This window comes from Tursiops truncatus, chromosome 13, assembly GCF_011762595.2.
Source record: "Tursiops truncatus isolate mTurTru1 chromosome 13, mTurTru1.mat.Y, whole genome shotgun sequence".
Lineage (NCBI taxonomy): Eukaryota > Metazoa > Chordata > Mammalia > Artiodactyla > Delphinidae > Tursiops > Tursiops truncatus.
The window spans coordinates 9,261,778-9,284,890 of record NC_047046.1 but is presented as its reverse complement, the minus strand read 5'-3'; the positions used below and the strand labels follow the sequence as shown (position 1 = coordinate 9,284,890).

At 55.9% G+C, this 23,113-nt stretch overlaps 1 protein-coding gene across 6 annotated transcripts in view; it reads right to left on the bottom strand.

Moving 5' to 3' along the window:
• The window catches only part of SH2B3 (SH2B adaptor protein 3), a 40,336-nt gene extending 19,388 nt beyond the window's left edge, over positions 1–20,948 (bottom strand). For 2 of the 6 annotated variants that reach the window (XM_033836896.2, XM_033836895.2), the window contains exons 1-2: positions 20,565–20,948; positions 9,891–10,667 (exon numbers count right to left, since the gene is read on the bottom strand). In XM_033836896.2, coding sequence (XP_033692787.1) covers positions 9,891–10,640 — 750 coding nt within the window. In that variant the 5' untranslated portion in view covers positions 10,641–10,667; positions 20,565–20,948. The remainder of the gene's footprint in view (positions 1–9,890; positions 10,668–20,564) is intronic. The other 4 variants (XM_033836893.2, XM_033836894.2, XM_019950150.3 and 1 more) reach the window with 4 other exon arrangements.
• Positions 20,949–23,113: the final 2,165 nt, after the last annotated feature.

The window sequence follows — 23,113 nt, the reverse complement described above, 5'->3', positions numbered from 1 at the left end:
TGCCTCTCAGGGAGGAAACACATCGTGTCAGGCCCTCCCAGAGCCTATTTTCGACTCAATCACCCAGCAAGGCCAGTACTGACATTCCACTTTCCAGAATGGGAAACTGAGGCTGAGACAGGCTGAGTTCTCAGCCCAAAGCCACGTAATAAGGACACAAGAGCCAAGATCTGAACCCAAACCTGTCCATCTGCCCTTCTCCCCGGCCGCCAAGCCCATGGCCCAGACTCTGCAGCTGTGTGTCCCAACACCCAGTCCCCCAAACAAAGGAAAACAGAAAAGCAACTTCCAAGAAGCTGGCGACAGCTAACAGGCCCCAAGGAGCAAGGGCGTGGGGTGGAAGCAGCCCCCAGAGGCTCCGGGGGGGGGCGGGGGGCAGGGTGTGATGATAAATGACTGTCGTTCGCCACCCTCCCCCTGTTGGATTCGGGGGCACCTTCCAGTCTCTGGATTCACAGAATTTGAGCTGAAAGGAAGCACGCCGATATCATCTGCCCGTGGTTTCAGCATGGTTGGGGGTTTCTTCTAAGCAGCAAAGTACTTTTCAAAACACGACCTTACACGAAAGCCCAATAAGGGGCAGATGGGGCGGCTGTGTGTGCGCGGCTGGGGGCCCCACAGGAGCCACGGGAGCCCTGCCCACCACCACCCCTTCCTCCCTCCCCCCACTAGCCCTGGAAAGCCCGGATCAAGCCCCCTGGTTGCCCATTTCACAGCTCAGAGAGGGGCAGGGACCAACCTGGGTCACTAAGCAGCCCTGGGCAGAGTGAGGACTGAAACCCCACTCTCACCCTGGGAGCCTTCAGCCCCTGGTCCCCCTGGGAGAGGATGGGATCGGGGAGCCACTGGCCTCTGACGCACCTGTCTCCCCCTGGGACATCAGGGCTCTCGCCAGCCCCCGAAGATCTACCGGGCTGTAGGCAGAAGTTGGGCGGTTTCTCTGGCTGCTCGGGGGCTAAACACACCCCCTGGCCTTGGCAGGCCCACACCGGCCTCCATTCCTGCTCTTCCATCTCCCAGCTGTGTGGCCTTGGGCAGGTCTCTCTACCTTTCTGTGCCTGTTTCCTCATCTATAAGATGCCTTCATCACTGTTCCCGCCTCCCAGGGTTTGTGGTAATTGCATGGGATGTGTCAAATGTAGTGCCCATCATGCTGAAAATGACTAATAAAAATAACAACAACTACATGGGACTTCCCTGGAGGTCCAATGGTTAGGACTCTGCGCTTCCACTGCAGGGGGCACGGGTTCGCTCCCTGGTCGGGGAACTAAGATCCCACATGCCGCTCAGCCAAAAAAAACAAAAAAAACCCACAGCAGCTAAGATTTGCTGAGACCACCTGCGCCGGGCACGGCTCCCGGCACCCGGCACCATGCGGACAGCAGCTAGTTCACCATTGCCCTGATGTGGGTGCCGTCACTCAGCTCTTTTTACTTGAGGAAAATGAGGCACAGAGAGGGTGAAGTGCCTTTCCCAAGGTCACACAGCTCAGAAGGGGCAGAGGCAGGACTCAGGCCCAGCTCTGTCCGGGCCCCAGGAGGCTGCCCCGCCCGCCCGCCCGGCCGCTTCCTGCCCAGCACTCCTCTTCCTCCTCACGCTCCTGCCTCCGAGAGGAAACCGCCAGGCCCCCCGGCGGACGTCCCTTTCTTTCTGCTTCCTCTTTCCCACACTTGGGGCACGGGCTCCAGGCTCGGGCCCCCAGGGTCCAGCAGTGTCTCCTTCTGTGTCTCAGAGCCTCAGTGTCCTCATCTGTGAGGCAGGCACAGTGGCCATGCCTACTTTGCAGAGTCAGGGGAGCGTTGAGGGGGCTAATTCGGCATCGCCCTCGCCCACGGTCAGTGCTCAGGACACTCAGCCCCTTCATCAGCCGGGCTGCCGGGAGCACCTACTGCCCACAGGCTGCCCGGCCACACTCATACCCAGGCCCCTCACCTACCCAGTCAGCATATACTGTATCCACAGCCTCCCTTACACGTGCAGGCACTGGGACCACCCCCATTTTACAGATGAGGAAACTGAGGCCCAGTCACTTGCCCAAGGACAGCTCAGAAGGAGCAGAGGGGGAACAGCTCTGAACCATATTGCCCGACTGGCCCCCGGCCTAGGTCAGCCTAGGTCAGGCTCTCCCTAGGACCAGCAGGTCCAGCCACTGCCAACCAGACCACTTCTTCCTGGGGGTACTAGAGGCCTGTGATGCAGGAGGGGAGCTCAGGGATGTGGGCTGAATCCCCTGTGAGTCCCCCCCTCCTTCCTCTACCTCTTCTCTGGGCTGAGCAGCAGAGACCAAGGGCAGAGCACACTGGGTCCACCAAGTCTTACATGCTGGGTGAGAGGGGCACTGGCCAGCCCCCTCTGGGCCTCAGTGTCCCCATCTTTGGTGGCACTAGACAAGATGGCCAAAAGGAGCCTTTCCTGGTCTGAGAACTCAAAACAGACGCACACCCCCACCCCACTCCCAGGTAGGGCCACTGGCTAAACACCACCAGCACCACTACCCATGATAATAAATCCTTCTGGAGACCTGCTAGGCACCAGGTGCAGCCCGAATACCTGGGTCCCAACCCCATCTCAGCTGCTCAGAGCTATATGACCTTGGGCAAGTCACCTACCTTCTCTTAGACTCAATTTCCCCATCTGTGATATGGGGGTAATCACAACAGCACCCTCACAGGGCTGCTGTGAGGATTAAATGAAGCCAAGGCAGTAAAGTGCCTAGTATGTAACAAGTGCCAAACAGATGCTGGCTAAAAAGGCATTTTTTCAACAACAGCTACTAGAATTTCATCATTACCCCCACTTTAAAGATGAGAGAAGCTGAGGCTCAGCCCCCGGACCCAGTAGGGCTGGCAGGGCTTTGAGACCATCTCAGCCAAACCAGGCTTGGACATGTGGGGAAACTGAGGCCCAAAAGAGCAAAGGGCTGGCCCCAAGGCCATGGCCAGCCCAGATGTGCTCCATTTGAAAATGGACCCCCAGCTCCCGGCAAAGCTCTGCCCTAAGGCCAGCCACCCCGGGCCTGGTGGCTGGTCCTGTGATCTCTCCCTGACCCTGGGACAACCCCCTGACCTCCCAGTCAGGCTCTCCCTCCACAGGGGCCAGGCTGGGATGCACGTCAAGTGATCCTGGCCCAGCACTTCCAAGTCCACCAATTTATAAGAGAAACCAGAAACTGGGTTCTTATATGAAATCTTTCCATTTTATGGTTTTTAACTATTGGCAACCAATCCAACTTTCTTGCTTTTCTGGGGTTTTTTTGGTTTTTTTTGCGGTATGCGGGCCTCTCACTGTTGCGGCCTCTCCCACTGCGGAGCACAGGCTCTGGACACGCAGGCTCCGAGGCCATGGCTCACGGGCCCAGCCGCTCTGCGGCATGTGGGATCTTCCCGGACCGGGGTACGAACCCGTGTCCCCTGCATCAGCAGGCAGACTCTCAACCACTGTGCCACCAGGGAAGCCCCAACTTTCTTGTTTTTAACTGCTGAGTGGGATGGTACGTCTCAGGCCTGGCCGGCTGGAAGCTACTACTCTGCACCCCGTGGCTGGAGGGAGGCCGTTCACAGTGTGGCTCGGGGCTTGGGAGCAGGGACCTGTTGGATCAGGGGCTCCGATCTCCTTAGCAGCATGATGCTGAGCGAGTTTCTTTGCCTCTCCCAGCCTTGGTTTTCTCATCTGTCAAATGGGCCAACAAGCTTGACCTCATGGGAAGGACTTGAAGTCAAGTGTTTAGGGCAATGCCTGGCGCACAGTAGGTGCCTACTTAAGGTAGTAAACGTGCTGTTCCCCCATCCCAGCCTGGGCTCAGAGATGCCCAAGGAGAGGGAGGTGCCACAGGACAAGCGGACATGGGGACCAGAGGGTCTTCTAGGAGAAGACTCAAGCCACACTCTCCCAAAATCCAGAAGACCAGAGCAGCCCCAGAGGGCTCCTCTAGCCCATTCCTGCTGCTGGATAGGTGTCCCAGCCCCTCTGGCCCTAAATCCTCCAAGTGCTCCCACTGCTCTTCGTGTAAAACCTAAAATCCTCACCATGCTCCAGAAGGCCCCAAATAATCCAGCCCCATCACCTTTCCAACCTCATCCCTCCTTCCTCCTTCTACTCCAGCCCCTGGCCACCCGGCTGTTCCTCAAAGTCTCCCGGTTCGTGTTCACTCCAGGGCCTTTGCACTTGCCATTTCCTCAGCCTGGGACTCCTTCACCCAGATCTTCCAGGATCGGCACCTGCGCTCATCCCAGATGTCACCTCTTGCCAAGGGACCTTTGATGACCACCCCCCAGCCGAGGCAATCCCTAGCTTCCCCCGAGGGCCAGCGCGTAGTACAAGGAAGGGTTGCCCCACCTCCCGTCCATCTGCAGTGATGCCACTGAAACCAGACTTCAGACTTTGGGAACTAGTCACACATGTCTCCTCCAACCGCCCTCCAGCCGCCCACTGCAGCAGCCTGTGGCCTCCGCTTACACTCCGCCTGTCGTGGCAAGCTCCCTCCCACCACAGCCCGCACGGTGACCCTTGACCCTTGGCTGCTGCTATCACCCCTACTTTACAGATGACTAGACTGAGGCTCCAAGTGGGGAAGTGACCGGCCCAAGGTCAGAGGTTCCGGTCAGAGGCGGAGCTGTGACCCAAGTCCAGGTGAGGCTGACCCATGAGCAGCTGGCCACCTGGCCTCAGACTTCTGGGTGGCGTTAGCTTGGCTGAGGCCCGAGTGATATCCCTGGGCAGCTGCCCACTCTCAGTTCTCGTCCTCCAAGCCTCTCCCCACTCTGGGCAGCAAGGGCTTCTCCAAACAGGTGCTGAGTACCGTTCAAGTGACAGAGCTCGGGTATGAACCCAGAGCTCAAGCCCTGGCTGTCAAACCTTCCTTTGCCTATGTTTAAAGCTGCTCCCATAGACAACTCCAGGGTCAGAGGTTGGAGGTCAAGGCTACCCTCCAGGCAGGCACACTCAGGACTTCTAGTCTAGGTATCCTTGGCCCAGAGACTGGAGGCTCCAAGTCACTCCAGGAAACATTCAGGAAGAGCCCCAGACTGTTGCAAGCACAAAGGGAAGCTGTCAGAAGCTGACGGAGCCGGGGCCTGCTCTGTGGAGGGGACAGGAGAGGCACTCTGTGGAGGGGACAGGCACTCTGTGGAGGGGACAGGAGAGGCCCCACCAGGGCTGCTCACTTGGTGGGGGACACCCCAGGTCACACAGCGACCACCAAGCCTATGGCAGAGGTCCAGGCGGCCTGGAGGGAGGGGCGAGCCTCAGGGACCCAGCTGCCCCTCCGGGTCCCGTTTCTCCAAGGCCAGACACCACTTCTGAGCCCTGAGGACTCTGACCAGGGCCCACCCTCAGGGTTCCCAAAGAACAGGAGCCTTGATCATGCATCCCAGCTGGGCAATGAGGGCCCAAACCAGCACTAGAAGTAAATCTGCATCCTTAGCCCCCAAATCATTTCACTACCATGGCAACCAAAATAACAAGGCGGGCCAGTAACAGTGAGCCTCCCCTGCGCCAGGCGCTCAGCAGATGTGCCCTCCCAGTTATCACAACAGCCACACAAGGTGCGAACTCTGAGTAGCTCCACTGTACAGAGGAGGAAACTGAGGCCCAGAGAGGTGATGTCACTTGCCTAAGGCCCCAGAGCTGAGAAAGAAGCTAATTCATTGTTTGAACCTGGGTCCATCCGACTCCTGACACTAGGTTTTCCAAGATGGTTTATTTTAAGCAGCAGCAGTTGTTTTTAAAGTTTTATAGGGAACCCCACCTTATCATGCAGATAAGATCATGTGTCTGGGACGTTATTTGCCTTTCATGGTGTCGGAGCCTTGAGACATTTTAAAAATGAGTAAAGTTTTTATCTGCACTTGCGTTTTTCCAAAGGCTTCGTGTTACACTTGGGATAAAATACTGACTCCTCACAGGACCCTCTACCCGCACATCCTCCCGCACGCCCCATCTTCCCCATCTGTGCTCCCAACACACTTCTGTTTTTCTTTCTTAAAAATATGCAAAACGCTGGGGACTTCCCTGGTGGTGCAGTGGTTAAAACTCCGTGCTCCCAATGCAAGGGGCCCAAGTTCAATCCCTGGTCAGGGAACTAAATCCCACATGCATGCTGCAACTAAGAGTTCGCGTGCCACAACTAAGGAACCAGCGAGCCGCAACTAAGGAGCCTGCCTGCCACAACTAAGACCCGGCGCAAACAAATAAATACATAAATAAATAAAAATAAATACATTTTTTAAAAAAACATACAAAATGCCTTCCCATCTCAGCACCTTTGCCTATGCTGTTCCTGCTGCCCAGAGGTTCTTATCTCAGTATTAAGATCTCAGTTCAGAAGTCACCACCTCAGTGGGAATTCCCTGGTGGTCCAGTGGTTAGGACTCCGTGCTTTCACTGCTGAGGGCACAGGTTCAATCCCTGGTTGGGGAACTAAGATCGCATAAGTTGTGTGGTGCAGCCAAAAAAAAGAAAAGTCACCTCCGCAAGACTCACTGTTAAACTTTAGTGATTAAGAGAGTGTGGTGTTAACATAAGAATAGACACATAGGCCAGTGGAACAGAAGGAGGGTCCAGAAGCACACAGATAGACACTAGATTTAGGATGAAAGTAGCATTGCATGCAATCCAATAGGAAAAAGAGAGTCACATCAGCATGTAGTGCCAGAAGTGGAAGAAGTGTGACCCCTACCTCACGCCATACACAAAAACTAATTCAGGATGGATCTTGTGAAGGCCCATCAATATGACTCAGCCCAAACAATAAAGCTTCTAGAAGAAAAGACAAGGGATGTGTCTGGTGGTGCAGTGGTTAAGAATCTGCCTGCCGGGACTTCCCTGGTGGTCCAGTGGTGAAGAATCTGCCTTCCAATGCAGGGGATGCGGGTTCGATTCCTGGTTGGGGAACTAAGATCCCACATGCCACGGGGCAACTAACTAAGCCCAAGTGCCACAACTACTGAGCCCACGTGCCCTGGAGCCCTCAGGCCACAACTAGAGAGAAGCCCGTGTGCCATAACAAAAGATCCCACACACCTCAACGAAGATCCCGCATGCTGCTACTAAGACCCGATGCAGCCAAAAATAGAAAAGAAGAAAAGAATCTGCCTGCTGATGCAGGGGACATGGGTTCAAGCCCTGGTCTGGGAAGATCCCACACACCATGGAGCAACTAAGCCCGTGCGCCACAACTACTGAGCCCACGTGCCACAACTAATGAAGCCTGCACACTTAGAGCCCGTGCTCCACAACAAGAGAAGCCACCACAATGAGAAGCCCGCGCCCCACAACAAAAAGTAGCCCCCACTTGCTGCAACTAGAGAAAGCCTGCGTGCAGCAACAAAGACCCAACGCAGGCAAAAAAAAAAAAAAAGAAAAGACAAGAAAGATCTTCATGACCCTGGGTAGGCAAAGATTCTTTAAATGGGACACAAAAAGCACTAACCATACAGGAAAGCAACCGATAAACTGGACTTCATTAAAGTTAAGAACTTAGGTTCATGGGACTTCCCTGGTGGCGCAGTGGTTAAGACTCTGCGCTCCCAATGCAGGGGGCCCGGGTTCGATCCCTTGTCAGGGAACTAGATCCCGCATGCATGCCACAACTGAAAGTTCGCATGCTGCAACTAAGGAGCCCACGAGCCGCAACTAAGGAGCCCGTGAGCCACAACTAAGACCGGGTGCAACCAAATAAATAAATAAACTAGTAAATAAAATATTTTTAAAAAAGAACTTAGGGGGCTTCCCTGGTGGCGCAGTGGTTGAAAGTCCGCCTGCAGATGCAGGGGACACGGGTTCGTGCCCCGGTCCGGGAGGATCCCACATGCCACGGAGCATCTGGGCCCGTGAGCCATGGCCACTGAGCCTGCGCTCTGCAACGGGAGAGGCCACAACAGTGAGAGGCCTGCGTACCGCAAAAAAAAAAAGCAAAAAAAGACAACCACAGAGCAGGAGGTCGTATGTATGATACAAAGAAAGTGCATTCAAGTGTGCTGAAGTACATTCAGGTATAAAAACTTTTATAAATCAATAAGGAAAGGACAGACAACTCAATAAAAATGGCAAACATTTGAAAAAAGAGTCAATCCCAATGGCCAATAAACACATGAAAAGGTACTTAACCTCATGAGTCATAAGGGAAATGCAAATTAAAGCCAAGATTTGAGATACCAGTATACATCCACTAGAAGGGCTGGAAAGAAAAAAGACTCATTCACTGCTGATGGGGATGCAAAATTGTGCTGCCACTTTGGAAAATGTTTAGAAGTTTCATATAAAATTAAACTTGCACTTCCCATATGACCTAGCACTTCTAGGAATCTACCGGAGGGAAATGGAAGCGTATGTCAATACAAAGACCTAAGAGCAAATTTCATTACAGCATGATCTGCAAAAGTACCAAAGTGGAAACAACCCAAATATCCATCAACCGGTGAATGGATAAATAAACTGTGGTACATTCACACAACAGGCTGGATTTACTCAGCGATAAAAAGAAACAAACTCTGATGCCCCCAAGAGCATGGACAAATCTCTAGAACATGCTGGGTGAAGGGAGCCAGACACAAAAACCAATATACTATACGATTCCATTTATATGAAGTTCGAAACAGAGAAATGCAATCCGCGCTGGTGGGAGTCGATGTGTGGGAGGGGGGGAGTGTTGACGTGGAAGAGGCATGAGGGAGCCCCTGGGGCACTGGGCCACCGCGTGTACTAACACAGGGACACTCGTGGAGCTTCAGACACGCTTCACACGCCTCAGCATGTGCATGGGACCCCACAATGAAGTCTAAAAGGAAAGGTACTTCACATAAGGGGGTTCCTTGACAACACCCCATCCCAACCCCCAAATTAGGGCCCCTCAGTTATCCTCCCAGAGGCCTCACTGCTTTCCTTCAGAGCACAAAATACACTTGATTCCATGTTCATCTGTAGGTTTAGTCCTTCAATAGCCCCACCAAGACGCCAGCTCCCCCAGCACCTAGTGTGTGCCTGGTACAGTGTAGGTGCTCAACAAGTATGTTCTGAATGAATGAATAATCATTTGGTCTCCTCCACCCAGACCGTGACCCCTCAGGGCTGGGATCTGCTTTGCTCACTCTCTAGACCAAGGCCCTAGGACATACAGAACCACAAATAGAAGAGAAAGGAAGACCACATGGTCCCATCAACTTGACACATCTGGTCAAAGATGGAGTCCGGCAGGTGTGTAGACCACAGTGACCTTCAGCCTCAACTGCACGGCCGGAATTAAGTGGGTCGCAAAGGAAAAAGACAAAAAGATTTAAACTTGAAAGAAAATAAGCCATCCACAAAGCATGGGAGGCTCCCAGGAATTCCACGACGTTTTGAAATCCCTAGGAGAAACCCTCCTGTTTGTCAGGGTCAATGTGGGTCAGGGGTTTCAAGGACCTTGGACCAGGCTGCCACTAGCCCACATGATGCCCATGTATGGTGTCCCTGGACATTCTACAAAATCCCTGACCAGCGCTCCTCAAAACTGTCAAAGCCATCAGAAACAAGAAAAGCCTGAGAAACTGTCACAGCCAAGAGGTGCCTAGGGAAACATGACAGCTAAATCTAACATGGTGTCCTGAAGCAGAAGAGGGACATTAGGGGAAAACTAGTGGAATCCAAAGGAACCTCGGAGTTCAGTTAACAGTAATGTACCAATGTTTGTCCCTTAATTATAAGACGGATGTACATGGTACTGTAGCATGTTAACATGAGGCAAAGCTGGGTGCAGTGTATAAGGGAACTCTGTACTACCTGTAAACGGAAAATGATTCTCAGAGGAAAAAGTTCACTTCTAAGAAGGCGCGCTTTCCGCCAGGCACTTTGTGGCCGCCTGCTGGAAAAGTGTCACCACCCGTACCCCCGTAACCACGTGCGCGGGGTCTTACCTTGGGCGGGTCGAAGAGCTCCAGCAGGCGGTCCGCGCCGTCGGGGCCCGCGCGCCGCAGCGCCAGCCGCCCCCTTTGCCAGCGCGCCCCGCTGTCCATGGAGGCCTCGTCGGCCAGGCTGTACCGCAGCGTCGCCTCCTTGAGGGCCTCAGGTGGCGGCTCCCGGGCCAGGCTCCAGGGCAGGAGCTTCCTGGCCAGGCCGGGCCTGGCCGGGGCCTCGCCTGCCTCCCCCGCTGCCGCGCTGGGGGCCGCGGGCAGCTCCCCGGCCGAGCGGTGGCGGAAGATGTGGCGGAGACTGTGGCGCAGGTGCTGGAGGGAGCAGGCCGGCCGCGGCGGGGCCAGCTCCTCCGAGCTGCGGGCCTTGGGAAGGCCGGGGGCGGGGGCGGGGGCGGCGGGGCCCGGCTCGGCTGGGGACACCTCGGCCTTGGCCGGGGTCCCGCGGCCAGTCTCACGGTAGTCGCGCGCGGGGGCGGCGGCCCGGGTGCCCGACAGCCCGGGCGCCCGGCCCTCGCGCACCTCGCGGCAGAAGTAGCGCTGGAAGAGGTCGGTGAACTGCAGCGACACGAGCTCGGCGCGCAGCGGCGCGTGGTGCGGGTGCTCGCGGGCGAAAAGCCAGTACTGCCGGGCCAGCTCCCGGGCTGCGGCCACCGCGTGCAGCTCGCAGAACTCGCTCCAGCCTCGCGGGGATGGGGCCGTCGCCGCCGAGGATGCGGAGGAGGCCGAGGAGGACTGCAAGGTGGGCCCGTTCATGGTGGAGACCAAGGTAGAGCTGCTGGGCTGAAAGACACGGTGAGGAGTGAGTGAGAGAGGAGGGAGCGGACGGGTGAGCGACACCCACTTAAAGCCACCGCCAGACACGCTAGTCACCAGGCACAACGTCAAAAAGCGAAAATTACTGTTAATACCCAGTGCTGGTGAAGATGCAGCAAAACGGGCACTCCCTTCAGTGTTGCCGGTACTGTTAGGGGTACAGTCTTTTTGGAGGGCAATTTGGCAGGATCATTTTCAGACCTAGTAATTCCACTTCTAAGTATTCAAGAGAAATAGTTGCCCCCATGCGCAGAGAGGCATGTACAAGACAATCCCCTGCTAGGCGTTTCCTGCCCCCACATTTATAACAGGAAAAAATAAATACAACCTAAAGCCCTATCAGTCAGAGACTGGTGAAATAAACTGTGGTACATTTGCAGGCTGGAATATGCTTCAGCAGTGGAGAAGGAGGACGAAGATCTATGCTACCTTGGGGAATCACCAGGGCACAGCATTAAGGGAAAAAAGCAAACCACAGAGCAATACAACCGTGCGATCTCATTTACGTGAACACACAAAGCAAAACTACCAATTCTTATGTGTACATAAATGTATTTAAGTGGTGGGCAGGAAACATGTGGCTGGAGCAACACCATCCAGAAACAGTGGTGACCTGTGGGGAGGAGCCAGAATCTGGGGTGCAAGGGGGGAAGTAACCAAGGAAAACTGTTACTACTTGTCTCTAGAAAATATGGCTAAGAACATGGCGCCTGGAGTCTGGACTCAAATCCCAGCATGAACCGCTTACTAGTTGTGTCACCTTGGGTGTGTGATTTCTTTCTGCCTTGCTTTCCCCATCTGTAAAATGCGGACCATGATTGCACCTACCTCATAGGAGTGTTATGAGGATTCATTGAGTTAATAAATGTAAAGGCCTTAGAACCTAGGAAAAGCCTAATAAGGCTTATGATGAATGTTACAATAAGAGTGTATTATTAGTGTTAATAAAAAGAAATATAGGGGCTTTCCTGCTGGTGCAGTGGTTAAGAATCTGCCTGCCAATGCAGGGGACACGGGTTCGAGCCCTGGTTCGGGAAGATCCCACATGCCTTGGAGCAACTAAGCCCCTGTGCCACAACTACTGAGCCTGCGCTCTAGAGCCCGCGAGCCACAACTACTGAGCCCATGTGCCGCAATTACCAAAGCCCACATGCCTACAGCCTGTGCTCCGCAACAAGAGAAGCCACCACAATGAGAAGCCTGCGCATCACAACGAAGAGAAGCCCCCGCTCACTGCAACTAGAGAAAGCCCACACGCAGCAACAAAACCCAACGCAGCCAAAAATAAATAAAATAAACTTTATTTTTTAAATAAATAAATATAAAACAACAAATAAAAAGGGATAAATTAACAAGACTCACAAGGAGTGCAAAGGTACTTCCTGTTCTGATGGGGGAACGTCAGGACAGGCAGACCCTTGCCTGCTCATCCCAACTGGGGCTCCCACACAATCAAAACGCAGAAGCCCCCTACCCTCTGCTGTCCACGGTGCTGAACCCTGGACCTCTCTAGTTACCATCAGTACTGTCTGTCCTTCCAGCTAAGCCTGGCTGGGCCCAGGCCCCTGCTGGGGACCACACAGTCATGGCTGCTCATTCACACACAGACACCTCCACCTAAATATTACTGAGGGCCTACTGTGTGTCAGCCACTGTGCTAGGCCCTGGAGATAACAGCAGTGAACCAGAAAGAAATTCCTGCTCTCCTGCTGCTACATTATACACACACCCACACACCCAAGTGTTGGCTGTGTGCCTCTGACTGGACCTCTCTGAACCCCTGTTTCTTCATCTGTCAAATTGGGAGCAACACAGTATCTACCTCCTAAGATGGCTGCAAGGAGTCCTTGAAAGGGGACTCAAGGTGAAGATCTGAACCTAGAAACTGGGGTTCTTTCTGCCACACCCCACTCCATATCTCCAGGCCGTGGTGCTGACCCTGCAGCCGATCACAGCAAGACAGCCCAGACGGCACAGACTGGGTGCCACTGCACCGGCTGGGAGGGTGCTGTGCACACATTTGACTTTCTGCATATCACAGGGTCCTTGGCACCTATACACCGTAGGCACTTTGTACACAGTGGGCAGAAGGGAAGGGAGAGGGGCCACGTGTGCCCTTGGCCACCACGCTCTGCCAAGAAATCCACACCTGTTGCTGAAGCGGAGGGTTTTACCTGCATGTGTGGGCGACCTGTCCTCGGTTAAGCCCTCGGCCACCCCACGCCTTGACACAGGTGAGGCCAGCACTGTCCTCACAGGTTGGGGAAACCAGATGCCAGACCCAAGCTCCTGTCCCATCCACGAGACCCCGTGTGACGTGCCCTCGCACCAGCTGCCTCTGGACAACTGCCTCAGGTGTCCCTTTGCCCTGCCTGCTCCCAGTCTGCTTCCAATCTCACTCAAGAGAAGCCTCCCCTGAGCTCACTGGCGACTGAGTCCTGAACTTGTCTTTCAGCACACTGGTCACGTGCTCTCATTCAATAGCAATGATTGTTTAATTAGTGAGTATCTCCCCACCAGACACTGAGCTCCACGTGCCAGGAGCCACTCCCAGCTCCATCCCCAGTTCCTAGCATGCAGCAGGAGCCCAATAAATGCCTGCTGGATGAATGAATGTAGGAATGCAAGAGGTCGGCTGGATTTGCAACCTCTGGCTCCTCTGGCAGATGTGTGGCGGCCAGCACCCACCAGTGACCACCTCTTGCTGGGCCAACCCACCTCCTGGGCACCCAGGCCTATCCGTTTGCCTGGAACACCTGACCCTGTCCACCCATGTACATCAGAGTCCTGAAGCCCAGCTGCAGGACCAAACCCTGGTAAGAGCCTTCTCAGAACAGCTGTGCCTGCTCCAAGCTCCCTCACTGCCCAGGCAGTGGCTGGCAGCCCTCCTCACCAGGCCCCCTATTCCAATTCTCCATAAGAAGAGTGGTGTGCACTCAGCACATGCTATACCTCAGGCGTTTTTCTAACTGCTTTTGCAAAACATCAACTCTCCCAAGCTTCGCAACAGTACTAGGAGGTAGGGCCAATAATTGCTCCCATTTTACAGGTGGAGAAACTGAAGCACAGAGGTCCCACAGCTAGCGATTAATGGGAACCCCACACACAAGGCCCCCCAAAACACTTGATCAATGCCCAAATGCACACAAGGAAGACGCACTGCCCAGTGAATGTCTATCCAGAGGAGGGGATATAGAGGTCTCATTCAGCTCCTGCTGGAGTCAGGAGGCCTCAGCTCCTCCGTCCAGGTCATAAACCCACCAGGTGGTTGGAAAATAGCCACAGGGTGAAAATTTTAAAACATCAATAAATGACACTATTTCACGCTTTCTACGTGCCCTGCTCTGTGCTAAACACTTTGCATTTATTCACTTATTTATTCCCCACCAGAGTGGGCAATCCTAGCATTATGCCCACTCTATGGATGAGAAAGCCACGGTGCGGGAGGAATGGCTTGCCCAGGGTCACGGGGCCCTCGAGGGGCAGAGCTGCAATTAGAACCCGCTCGCTCTGCTGGAAGCGCCAGCTATACATGAGCAATACTGCCTACTGTCCATCTCCCTCAGCCCGGGGGTCTGCCCCCAGCAGGCCGAGGGCCATCACACTCCTGCACACTCCGCAGGGCCTGGTCAGAGCTGGTGCTCCAGAAATATTAGTTGCATGAATTAATGAACTCCTAGGGTTGAGGCAGGCTGCTATTTGACAGTCGTACTCTTGGAATCACGCTCCTGACCTTTGTGGACTGACAGAAAAGGCTGAGGGGCTCCGAGAAACCCACCACAACAGATGACCTCTCTATGGTGGAGCTACCAACCAAATCTGGGTTCACATCCTAATTCTGCCACTTCCTCGCTGTGTGATGCAGAAGAGAGGGCTTCCCTCTCTGAGCCTCAGTGTCCCCATCTGTAAAGTGGGCTAATGTACTTGGCATTCACTAGGAGCATTCTAAGAACTGATGCCTGAGGGGTGCTTGGCACAGGGCTCAAGAAACAGGTGGCTGTTGCTATTTTATTACTATTATTGTTAGAAGAGAGGAGCGCCTGCTACAGAGAATGTCAGACCTGCCTGCTGCAAGAAGCCACAGGCAGAGCCTGGCTTCATGGGCTGGGCCAGGCAGGGAGGGTCACGGGAGCCCGAACACAAGGCCTTCTCAGGGGTGAAGCACTGCTCAGGCAGCTCCGGGCAGGAGCTCCAGGCAGGAAGTCACCAGCCAGAGCACTCAGCTGTGGCCTGTGCCGGGGAGGGGGCCATGGCTGGGAGGTTTCCTGGCCGGGGCAGGCAGCCAGGCCACAGGAAGGTGGTCCCCTCCTTGGGCCTTGGCCCAGGTGGAAGCATTTATTGAGTGTTTACTATGCGCCAGACACAGAGGAAGAGCAATTGATCAGATCACGCCAACCCTGGGAACAGGGCCTAAAAGCTCTTGGTAGGAAGCAACTACTAATCACCTGGGGGTTCCCAGGAGCCCCCAGGTTTCAGCTAGGGGGTATAGGGAGTAGAGGGATCTTTGGGGCATTTCTATCCCCTCCAACCCCCCCACAGGAGCATCTGGGAGCCTGGGCGGCCACAGGGATGAACAGCCTTCCACAGAGAGGGGCCTGCAAATCCAGGGGGTCCCTCCCACCTTCTCATCCTGGGCTTTTGGGGCAGGGAGATCTGCTGGGTAAGGGAGTCGGAGTCCAGGATTTCCCAAAATCCCACATCAGGGCGAGGGACGAGGATGATGTGACGTGGAGCAGGAAAATCAGACCGCATCCCAGCAACCCCCTGCCAAGTCCCCATGGCAAACACGTGAAGACGGAGGCGGCGACCTCTGTGCCCATCCTGGGGCTCATGTCAGGGTGGGGGTGGGTCTGCCTTTCAGGACCCCAAGTTTAGAACAATTGTGTCCACAGAGTCCCTGCTCAGGGCAACCTGGTGAGGGCTTTGAAGCCTTCGCCAGCACCTGGTGTCCCCTGTTCAAGCATATACAGCCTACACCAAGCCGGGGAGAGTTCAGGCTCTGAAGGGCTGGCAATCCTGGCTCTGAGTTGTGGGGCTCACTCTAACCCAGGACCCCAGAGATCGAGGCTCATCAGCCTCTCCTCTATCCAATCACCCTGGGTAATAATGTAATCTTGGGAAGCTAATATTTCCTGTTTAATTATCAGGCCCAGGTGCAGAGAAGGCCTTTACCCACCTGTGGGAATTTCACCTGCCAAGGCTTGGGGAGAATATTTTAAATCGTGATAAGTGAAGTTAAAATGAGCCAGTCCAGAGCCTCCATTCTCCCCCAGGTCCACAGCTCACAGATGTTTGGGCAGGAAGTCTTATACCTTCAGAGGGAGACACCTCCTCCAGGGAGGCCTCCAAGTTCACTCCAGGCTGCTGTAAGCATTTCTGCCTTTCCTACCCACAGCACCAACTTCTCCAGGAGCCCAGACCCGCCCCCCCAACCCCATCCAAGGAGGCCCAGAGAGTTGAAGGGATTCCAACACACACTGCCTGGCAGGAGGCCCACTGCCCTTTCACACCACTCGAGCTGGCCAGACTGTGTAGAAGCCTACAGGCAGTACAGACCAAAGGTTCTGGGGCCCTGGGGAGGCTGAGAAGTGGGTTCTGCTCTAGCCCATCGGGCAGCCAGGGGGCCGTGATGCACTCTCGCCGGGGTCACCTAGTGCCTGGGGACATTTATCACACCAGCACAGTCTGCCAGAACAGGAAATGTCCTCTGGCTTCCTCTGCCCCCACCCTCAGCCTGACACCCTGGCCAACAGCCTTTGGGAGGTGGGGAAAGCCAGGGCCACCGAAGAACAGGCAGAACTCTCTAAGCCACCCCCATCCCAGCATGTGACTTCTTCCTTTAACTGCCCTGGGTTGAGGGGAGAGAGGGGAAGCCTCTCAGTCAGCTCTGCACACCCCATGCCCCCAGACGGTGTTGCTTCCTCAGGATATCAGGACGGGTGCCCTCAAGCCCTCCTGCAATCCTCTCTCCACACTCATCACCCTCTCGGGGCCTCTCCTCCCGCGAGATGACACCAGAGTGCCAGCTCTCAAAGGACAGATCCCATGCCGAAGGCCCTCCTTTGTGTCCACTCCCCTAATTGCATTTCCAGTTCCCCAGCCCCTCAAGGCCAAGGCCTCCCCGTCAGGCACCCTTGTGAGTCAGCTCCCGGGTGAGCAGGGCACAGACTTCCTCCCTCCCAGGCCTCCCTGGGGACCCATGGGGCAGTGGCAGGCTGCCCTTGGCCAGCCGGGATGGGGGCCCACATCCGGGCAGGCCCCCAGGGGCTCCAGGCCTGGTTCATGAGGAAGCCTGCAGCCCGGCCCCCCTAGCCGACCCCTGACAGGGTGGCGTGGGAGGAAAAACCTTCCAGCCATCTGCGCAGCTGCCGGGTTTCCGGGCGGGGTGGGGCCGGGGGACGCCAGGAGGACTTGCTCTCCTGGGGAAGTGCCCCTTGCCCCTGCTGGGAGGAAGGATGCTGGGCTGAGCACCCCAGTGGTGGCCAATGGGACCCCGAAGCCCCAACTGAAGAATGCTGGTCGTCCAGGCTTTGGGGCCCAAGTAAGTGGGTGTCCAACTGTGGTTTGGACCTGCCCAGTCCCCGAGGGACTTCAGGCCCCGGAAGCCAGGGAGCTGAGGCACAGGGCTCCTGGGTCCAATTAGGACTGACTCAGCGAGTGACCCCAGCTGAGTCACTTCCCCTGGGCAGCCTGCCCGCCTCAGTTTCCTCAGGGAGGGCGGGTAGCTGGGAACAGGGTCTGGCTGGGAACAAGTAACTTGTATTACACCTCTGGACTCTCCAAGGCAGGCTTCTCTGTCTGCCAGATGGAAGCAGCTTCCTGCTCCGCCCAAAGACGCTGAACACCCGGGAGCCCCTAGGGCCCATTTTCCCAGGAAACCTGGCAATTAAGTGGCAGCCCCCCTCTTGGGCATTAACAGCGTAGCTCTTATTGAGCACTGACTGCATGCCAGGCACTCTGCATGCCTCTTCTCAAAACCCTATTAGTACTCTCATTCATAGATGAGGAGACCCACAGCTCAGAGAGGTTAAGGGACAAGCCCAAGGTCACATGGCCATAGCAATTATACCCAACATAGTTTGAGTCCCTACTCTGTGCCAGACTCATACACTTCACGTATGCACTCACATGCAGGCTCACATACCCGGGAGAAGCTGGGACTCTTGGCCCCCGCTGGGCAGGTGCGCCCCAGAGAGTTCAGGTAACTTGCCCAAGGCCTCACAGCTAGAAGCTGGCAAAGCTCAGATTTGGCTCCAAAACCCACGCTGCTACTGGGAGAAGTGAGAACTGAACAGAAGAGACCTCTCATTTTAATAATAATAACAACAACACTATCTATTATTAATTGAGTGCCAAGGCCAGCACTGAATGCTTTATGTGCCCTGTCTCCCCCACTCGGCATGGGCAGCGCTGGCACTAGCAGCTGGGCGGTCCCTCCAAGTGTCTCCAGCCCTGCCCCCTCTGCCCTCGGGGAGACTCCATCCAGGAGGTGGCACCGCCAGACCCAGATATCCAAGGGTCCGCACAGGCTGAACTGCTGCAGGGCTACCCAGCACCTGCTCGCCCAGGCTACCGCCATATCTGGAGTGGCTCTACAGGATCTAATTTGTATTAGAAAGTTCTGTTTATTGGAGAAGGATCAAGCCCAGGGTTCAGAAGAATGGGGGGGTGGGGGGGTGGGGGGGGTGGGGCGAGTGGATCTGGAAGGAAAACGAGCAGAGCTAACATCCAAAACAAAAAGGATAATAACAACCTCATCCTTATTACTATTCCTCCTCCTGACCAAGCCACGCTAAACACTCTGTGAATTCACTCATTCGTGGTTCCAATGGCCCTAAAGAAGTAGGTACTATTATCACACCCATTTGACAGATGAAGAAACTGAGGCTGGGGTGGTTAAGCAAGGCCATATAGCCAGGAAGCACCATCACTTCATCCTGCCTGGGTCTCCAGAATTCTTCTCCCAAACACTCAGGAAACCCCAGAGCTGCACGTGCAGGTGGTGCTCAAGGGATGCTGATGAACAAACATTCCACAGCCAGTAACAATAACACTAATTGTGGTAATGATGAAAACCACCACCACCACCACCACCTCGAATTGAACCCTTTCAATGCCAGGCTTATTACATACCCTACCACAAACCTATTATTACCCCATTTCACATAGGGGAAACTGAGGTTCACAAGTATCACTGGCCCATGCCCTCAGCAGGAAAAAAGGCAGTGAGGGAATGGAACCTAAGCTTCCAGGACACTCCTCTGCCGCTGCTGAGCCCCTGAAGGTCCTCAAACGCCAGAAGCTGATACTTTAGTCCAGCCCCTTCCCAGCTGGCTGCCTCTGTGGCCCATGGGGACTCACACAAGTTCTAGGAATGTTCACTCTTTGGCTCGGAAGGATTTTTCCCTCCCAGAGGGGGGTTGTGGGAAAAGGCTCAGAAAACGTGTATTAAAAACCCTTCCAACTTCCCAAAACAGGCCCTGGCCTCTCATCTGCTGACCCCAGCCTGACAAGGCGGCCTCAGCCGGCTCTCCCCCCCTTTAGAGCTGGGTCTCTGGCCCCCGCAGGCCCCGGAGAGCCTCCAGGGCTGTTTCCGCTCTGGCAGCCAGGTCAGCGATGGGAAACCCAGGTACAACTCGCACCCACAACCCCGGAGATCCATACACCCACAGCCCTGACAGGGGCCCCAGGGTTGGACTGTAAATGGGGATGGGCCGGCTGCCCCAGCTGAGCCTGGCAGTTGGTGGGTGTCAGAGGAGGCTCATCTCCCAGGCCAGGGGGTGCGGGTCAGATCTCTGCCCCTCCTGACCCCAAAGCTGGACCTTGGCCCTTCAGACTTGGCCTTGCCAGGCCCTCTGTTCCGAAGCCCCCTGCCTGTAGCCCAATTTCACTTCCTCCCACTCAGTCCAGCCTGGCCATTCCCCTCCCTGGAGGCCCCCAGCTGCAAGCAGTGACCTCCTCATCTACATCATTGTGGCCCGGGAATGGGGAAGAGAAACAGGAGAATGAGGAAACTCAGGAAAAAAAGTGGAATGGCAGGCAGGCCCCCCCCCCCCCCCCCCCGTTCCTCAAATGCAGTCCCCATTGCCCCGAAAGCCCCCAGGAACAGAATGAGGGAAGGGAGGGGATTTCTGCACCAGGCATTAAGGGCCTCTGAAATACCTTCCCAGCCCTGCTGACCTATTAAGCCAATGACCTGTGTCCCAATTTTTTTGGTGGGAGGATTCCCCTGGAGCCCCAGGTCCAGGGTGGGAGGGTACCAGCCCAAAGACACCTGAGCTGTGAGAGCCCTAACCCTTTTGAAGCCCCAGATTCTGTAGCATGGGGGTGCCTGGGCCACCCCACCTCCCTGATGCAGGGAATGGGGAGAGGGGCTTCTGGAAGGGGGGGAGGGCTCCCCTCTTAGCCACACGGCCTGGCCTGGGAGAGTGGGGAGGGGCCTGCGCCCCACTCCAAGAGAACTCTTCCATTCTCATGGGCTCAGTTTCACTACTTTCACTTTCAAGGTACCAAGCCGGCCCCCCCCGCCCCCCTCCTCACCAGGCGCAAGTTGACTGGCTGGGCTACGTTAAGAGGCGGACTGGGAGTATTAGCCATACCCTCTCTCAGCGCCTCCCCCACTGCCTCAACTGCCCCATTACATCCCCAACACGTGTGTGGCTGGGGGTGGCGGCTGGCAGGGTGTCACAGGAGCTGGGGAACGGTCACCCCTGAACACCTCCATCTGAGTTAGCTTCAGGACAATATTTTAGGCTGTTGTGGGAGTGCGCAGACACTGGGCAGAACTGGACACGGGGCCTCCTCTTCCCCCATTAAAGCCCTCCCAGCCCCGGAGGAGGGGAGCGCTGGGAAAGGCGGGCTTACCTGAAAGAGAGGGGGTCCGGGCCCGGCCGGCCCATGGCGTCACGCGCCCCCGGCCCCCCGAAATCCCTAGGGGGCGGGAGGGCCCCCGCCCCGGGCGCGTTCTCTCCCGCGCGCCGGCTCCTGGCTCGCGGCTCGCTCGAGCTGGGCTCAGGCAGGAAACCCGGGCTCGGAAAATGGCCAGCGCCTCATCATTTCCGCCGCCAGCGCTTGACAGTTGCGGGAGGATGCGCCTCCGGGCCGCCACCGGGGAAACTTTGCTGAGGCCGCCGTCTCCACCGCGGGCCGCGACAGTCCGGGCGGGCGGCCGGGCGGAGGCGGTGGCCCGAGCCCATGCCGCCCCGCGCCGTTATGTAAAGAGGAACCGGCTGTGCGAGCGAAGCCCGGCGGGGGAGGGCGGCCAGGCAGGGGCGGGGCCAGGGTGGGCGGGGCCACATCAGGCCCCGCCCCAGTCCGCCCGTGAACCAGACTTGGCAGGGGGCGGGGAGAAAACAGGACCAGGGGCGGGGCCAGACATCGCCCCGCCCATCAACCCTGCTCCTCTGCGACTGACCAGGTCCTGGGGTCTCAAAAGCCAGCCCGGGGAGAGGCGGGGCCTTGTAAAGCCACGCCCACAGATCACCCTCCCGATTTCGTAGCGCTAAACCTAAAGAAGGGAATGAACGGCAGGAGGGGCGGGGCAACCTTGGCCCCACCCACCTAGCGCCAGGGGCCACCGGGTGCCTCCACGCTGCGGGGGCGGGGCCAGATGAAGGAAAGGCGGGGTCTGAGGGCGGGGCCGGGCCGAGGCGCCTGGCCTCGAGGGGGCGCGACCCTGCCGACTCCCTCCTGCAGGGCCTTATCTGCGCGCGCCGGGCCGGTCAGTGCAATAGCGACCGCAGCTTTCATCATCACCCGGGGAAAGATCCCAACCCGGCCCGGCCCCGACTATCCGCGACTGTACTGAGCAGACCCCCATAGCGCCACCCTCAGCTCTGCTCTTGTCGCAGCCCATGCCCCTATAGACTGGCCTCTATGGGCCCATCCGTCCCCCAACTCCAGGAATGCATCTTTCTCCAGGAAGCCCTCCCAGATCGCTTGCTCCCGTAGCCTCTGGGCCTCCCTCTCTGCTCTCCCCGGGGCTACTTTCATTTTATCTATGGGCCTTATGTGGGGTAAGGTTCACAGAGGGGTCCCCACTAGCCTGAGGGGGAGCATACACCCAGCCAGCCCTTCCCCCAACACATGGGAGGGAGGGGAGAGAGGAATGTCTGCTCTTCTCTCCCTCCCACAACAGGAAACAAGTCGCTCACACCCCCAGCTTGCAGGGGCCACATCACCCCTTTCCAGACAGCACACTCGTCCATTCCCCTGCCTCCCCTCTTACTAACCTTGGGCAAATGACTTGACTTCTCCGTACCTCAATTTCCTCATCTATGAAATGGAAATAAGAGTACGCATTTCACAGGGTCATTGTGAGGATTAAGTGAGTTAATGCATTAAAGCACTTAGCAAGGAGCTCTGCCCAAGGGAAAACACTGCTACATGAGTGTTTGTTAAACAATCAGGCCTGAGTCCTGCCGCTGGAGCTACAGGAAGGGGTTCCCCCAGAAGGTGGGGATTTCCAGATTTCACCCAGATGGCGGAAAGGGGCCTGTCGACTGTAGGATCCTTAGAGTTCAATAACCTTGAAGGAACCGGCCACAAACATGTGCTTTCCACAGATATGTGTGTCAGGCATGGTTCTAGGTGTTGGGGACACAGCACTGAACAAGACAGACAAATATCCCTGCCCTCATGGGCATCCCTTGTCCTCAGCTGACATTCTGTGAGGGGACACAGAGCATAAATAAATAGGTAAATGGGATAATGTACTACGAAGATGACAAAACAGTTACAGGATGGAGAGTGCTTCCCAGGCTATCTTAGACTGGAGGCTTGGAGGACCTCCTGAGGAGCTAATATTTGGGATGAGACCACCTCTCCCCTCCACCCCACGATAAGAAGGATCCAGGAGTGATAAGGAACAGCAAGTGCAAAGATCCTGAGATGGGAATAAGCTTGGTGCCTTCAAGGAAAGTCAAGAAAGCAGTGGTGATGCCTAGACTGATAGATGGGAAGAGATGAAGGCGGGCCCATCACATGGAGACTTGAAGGTCCTGGTGGCAAGTTTGGGAATTATTTTGGGAGCAATAGGGAGCCATGGAGGGTTTTGCACAGAAGGACCTGTTGAGCTTTGCATTCGAGCTGCAGTGTCTGAGTTGGCAAGACACTGAGGTGCCCCAGTGATGTTCACACAGCAGCTGAGGATGGGGGGCAAAGGGAGTAATTTATCGGGGAAGCCTAACCTGATCACCCCATATTACTATCTCTTTCTTATACTTGCGGAGACTGAGGCCCAGAGAGAGCAATTACTTGACTGCAGTCACACAGCTGCCAGGTGGCGCCAACAGAGCAGCCAGGTACACAGCAGTTGTCAAATGGTTGCTGAAATCTGCCAGCCACAAGCACTTTCCCTCTCACAGCAGCTCTGCTGACTTAAATGGAGACTTGTGGCTCTTCCCCTTTTTAAT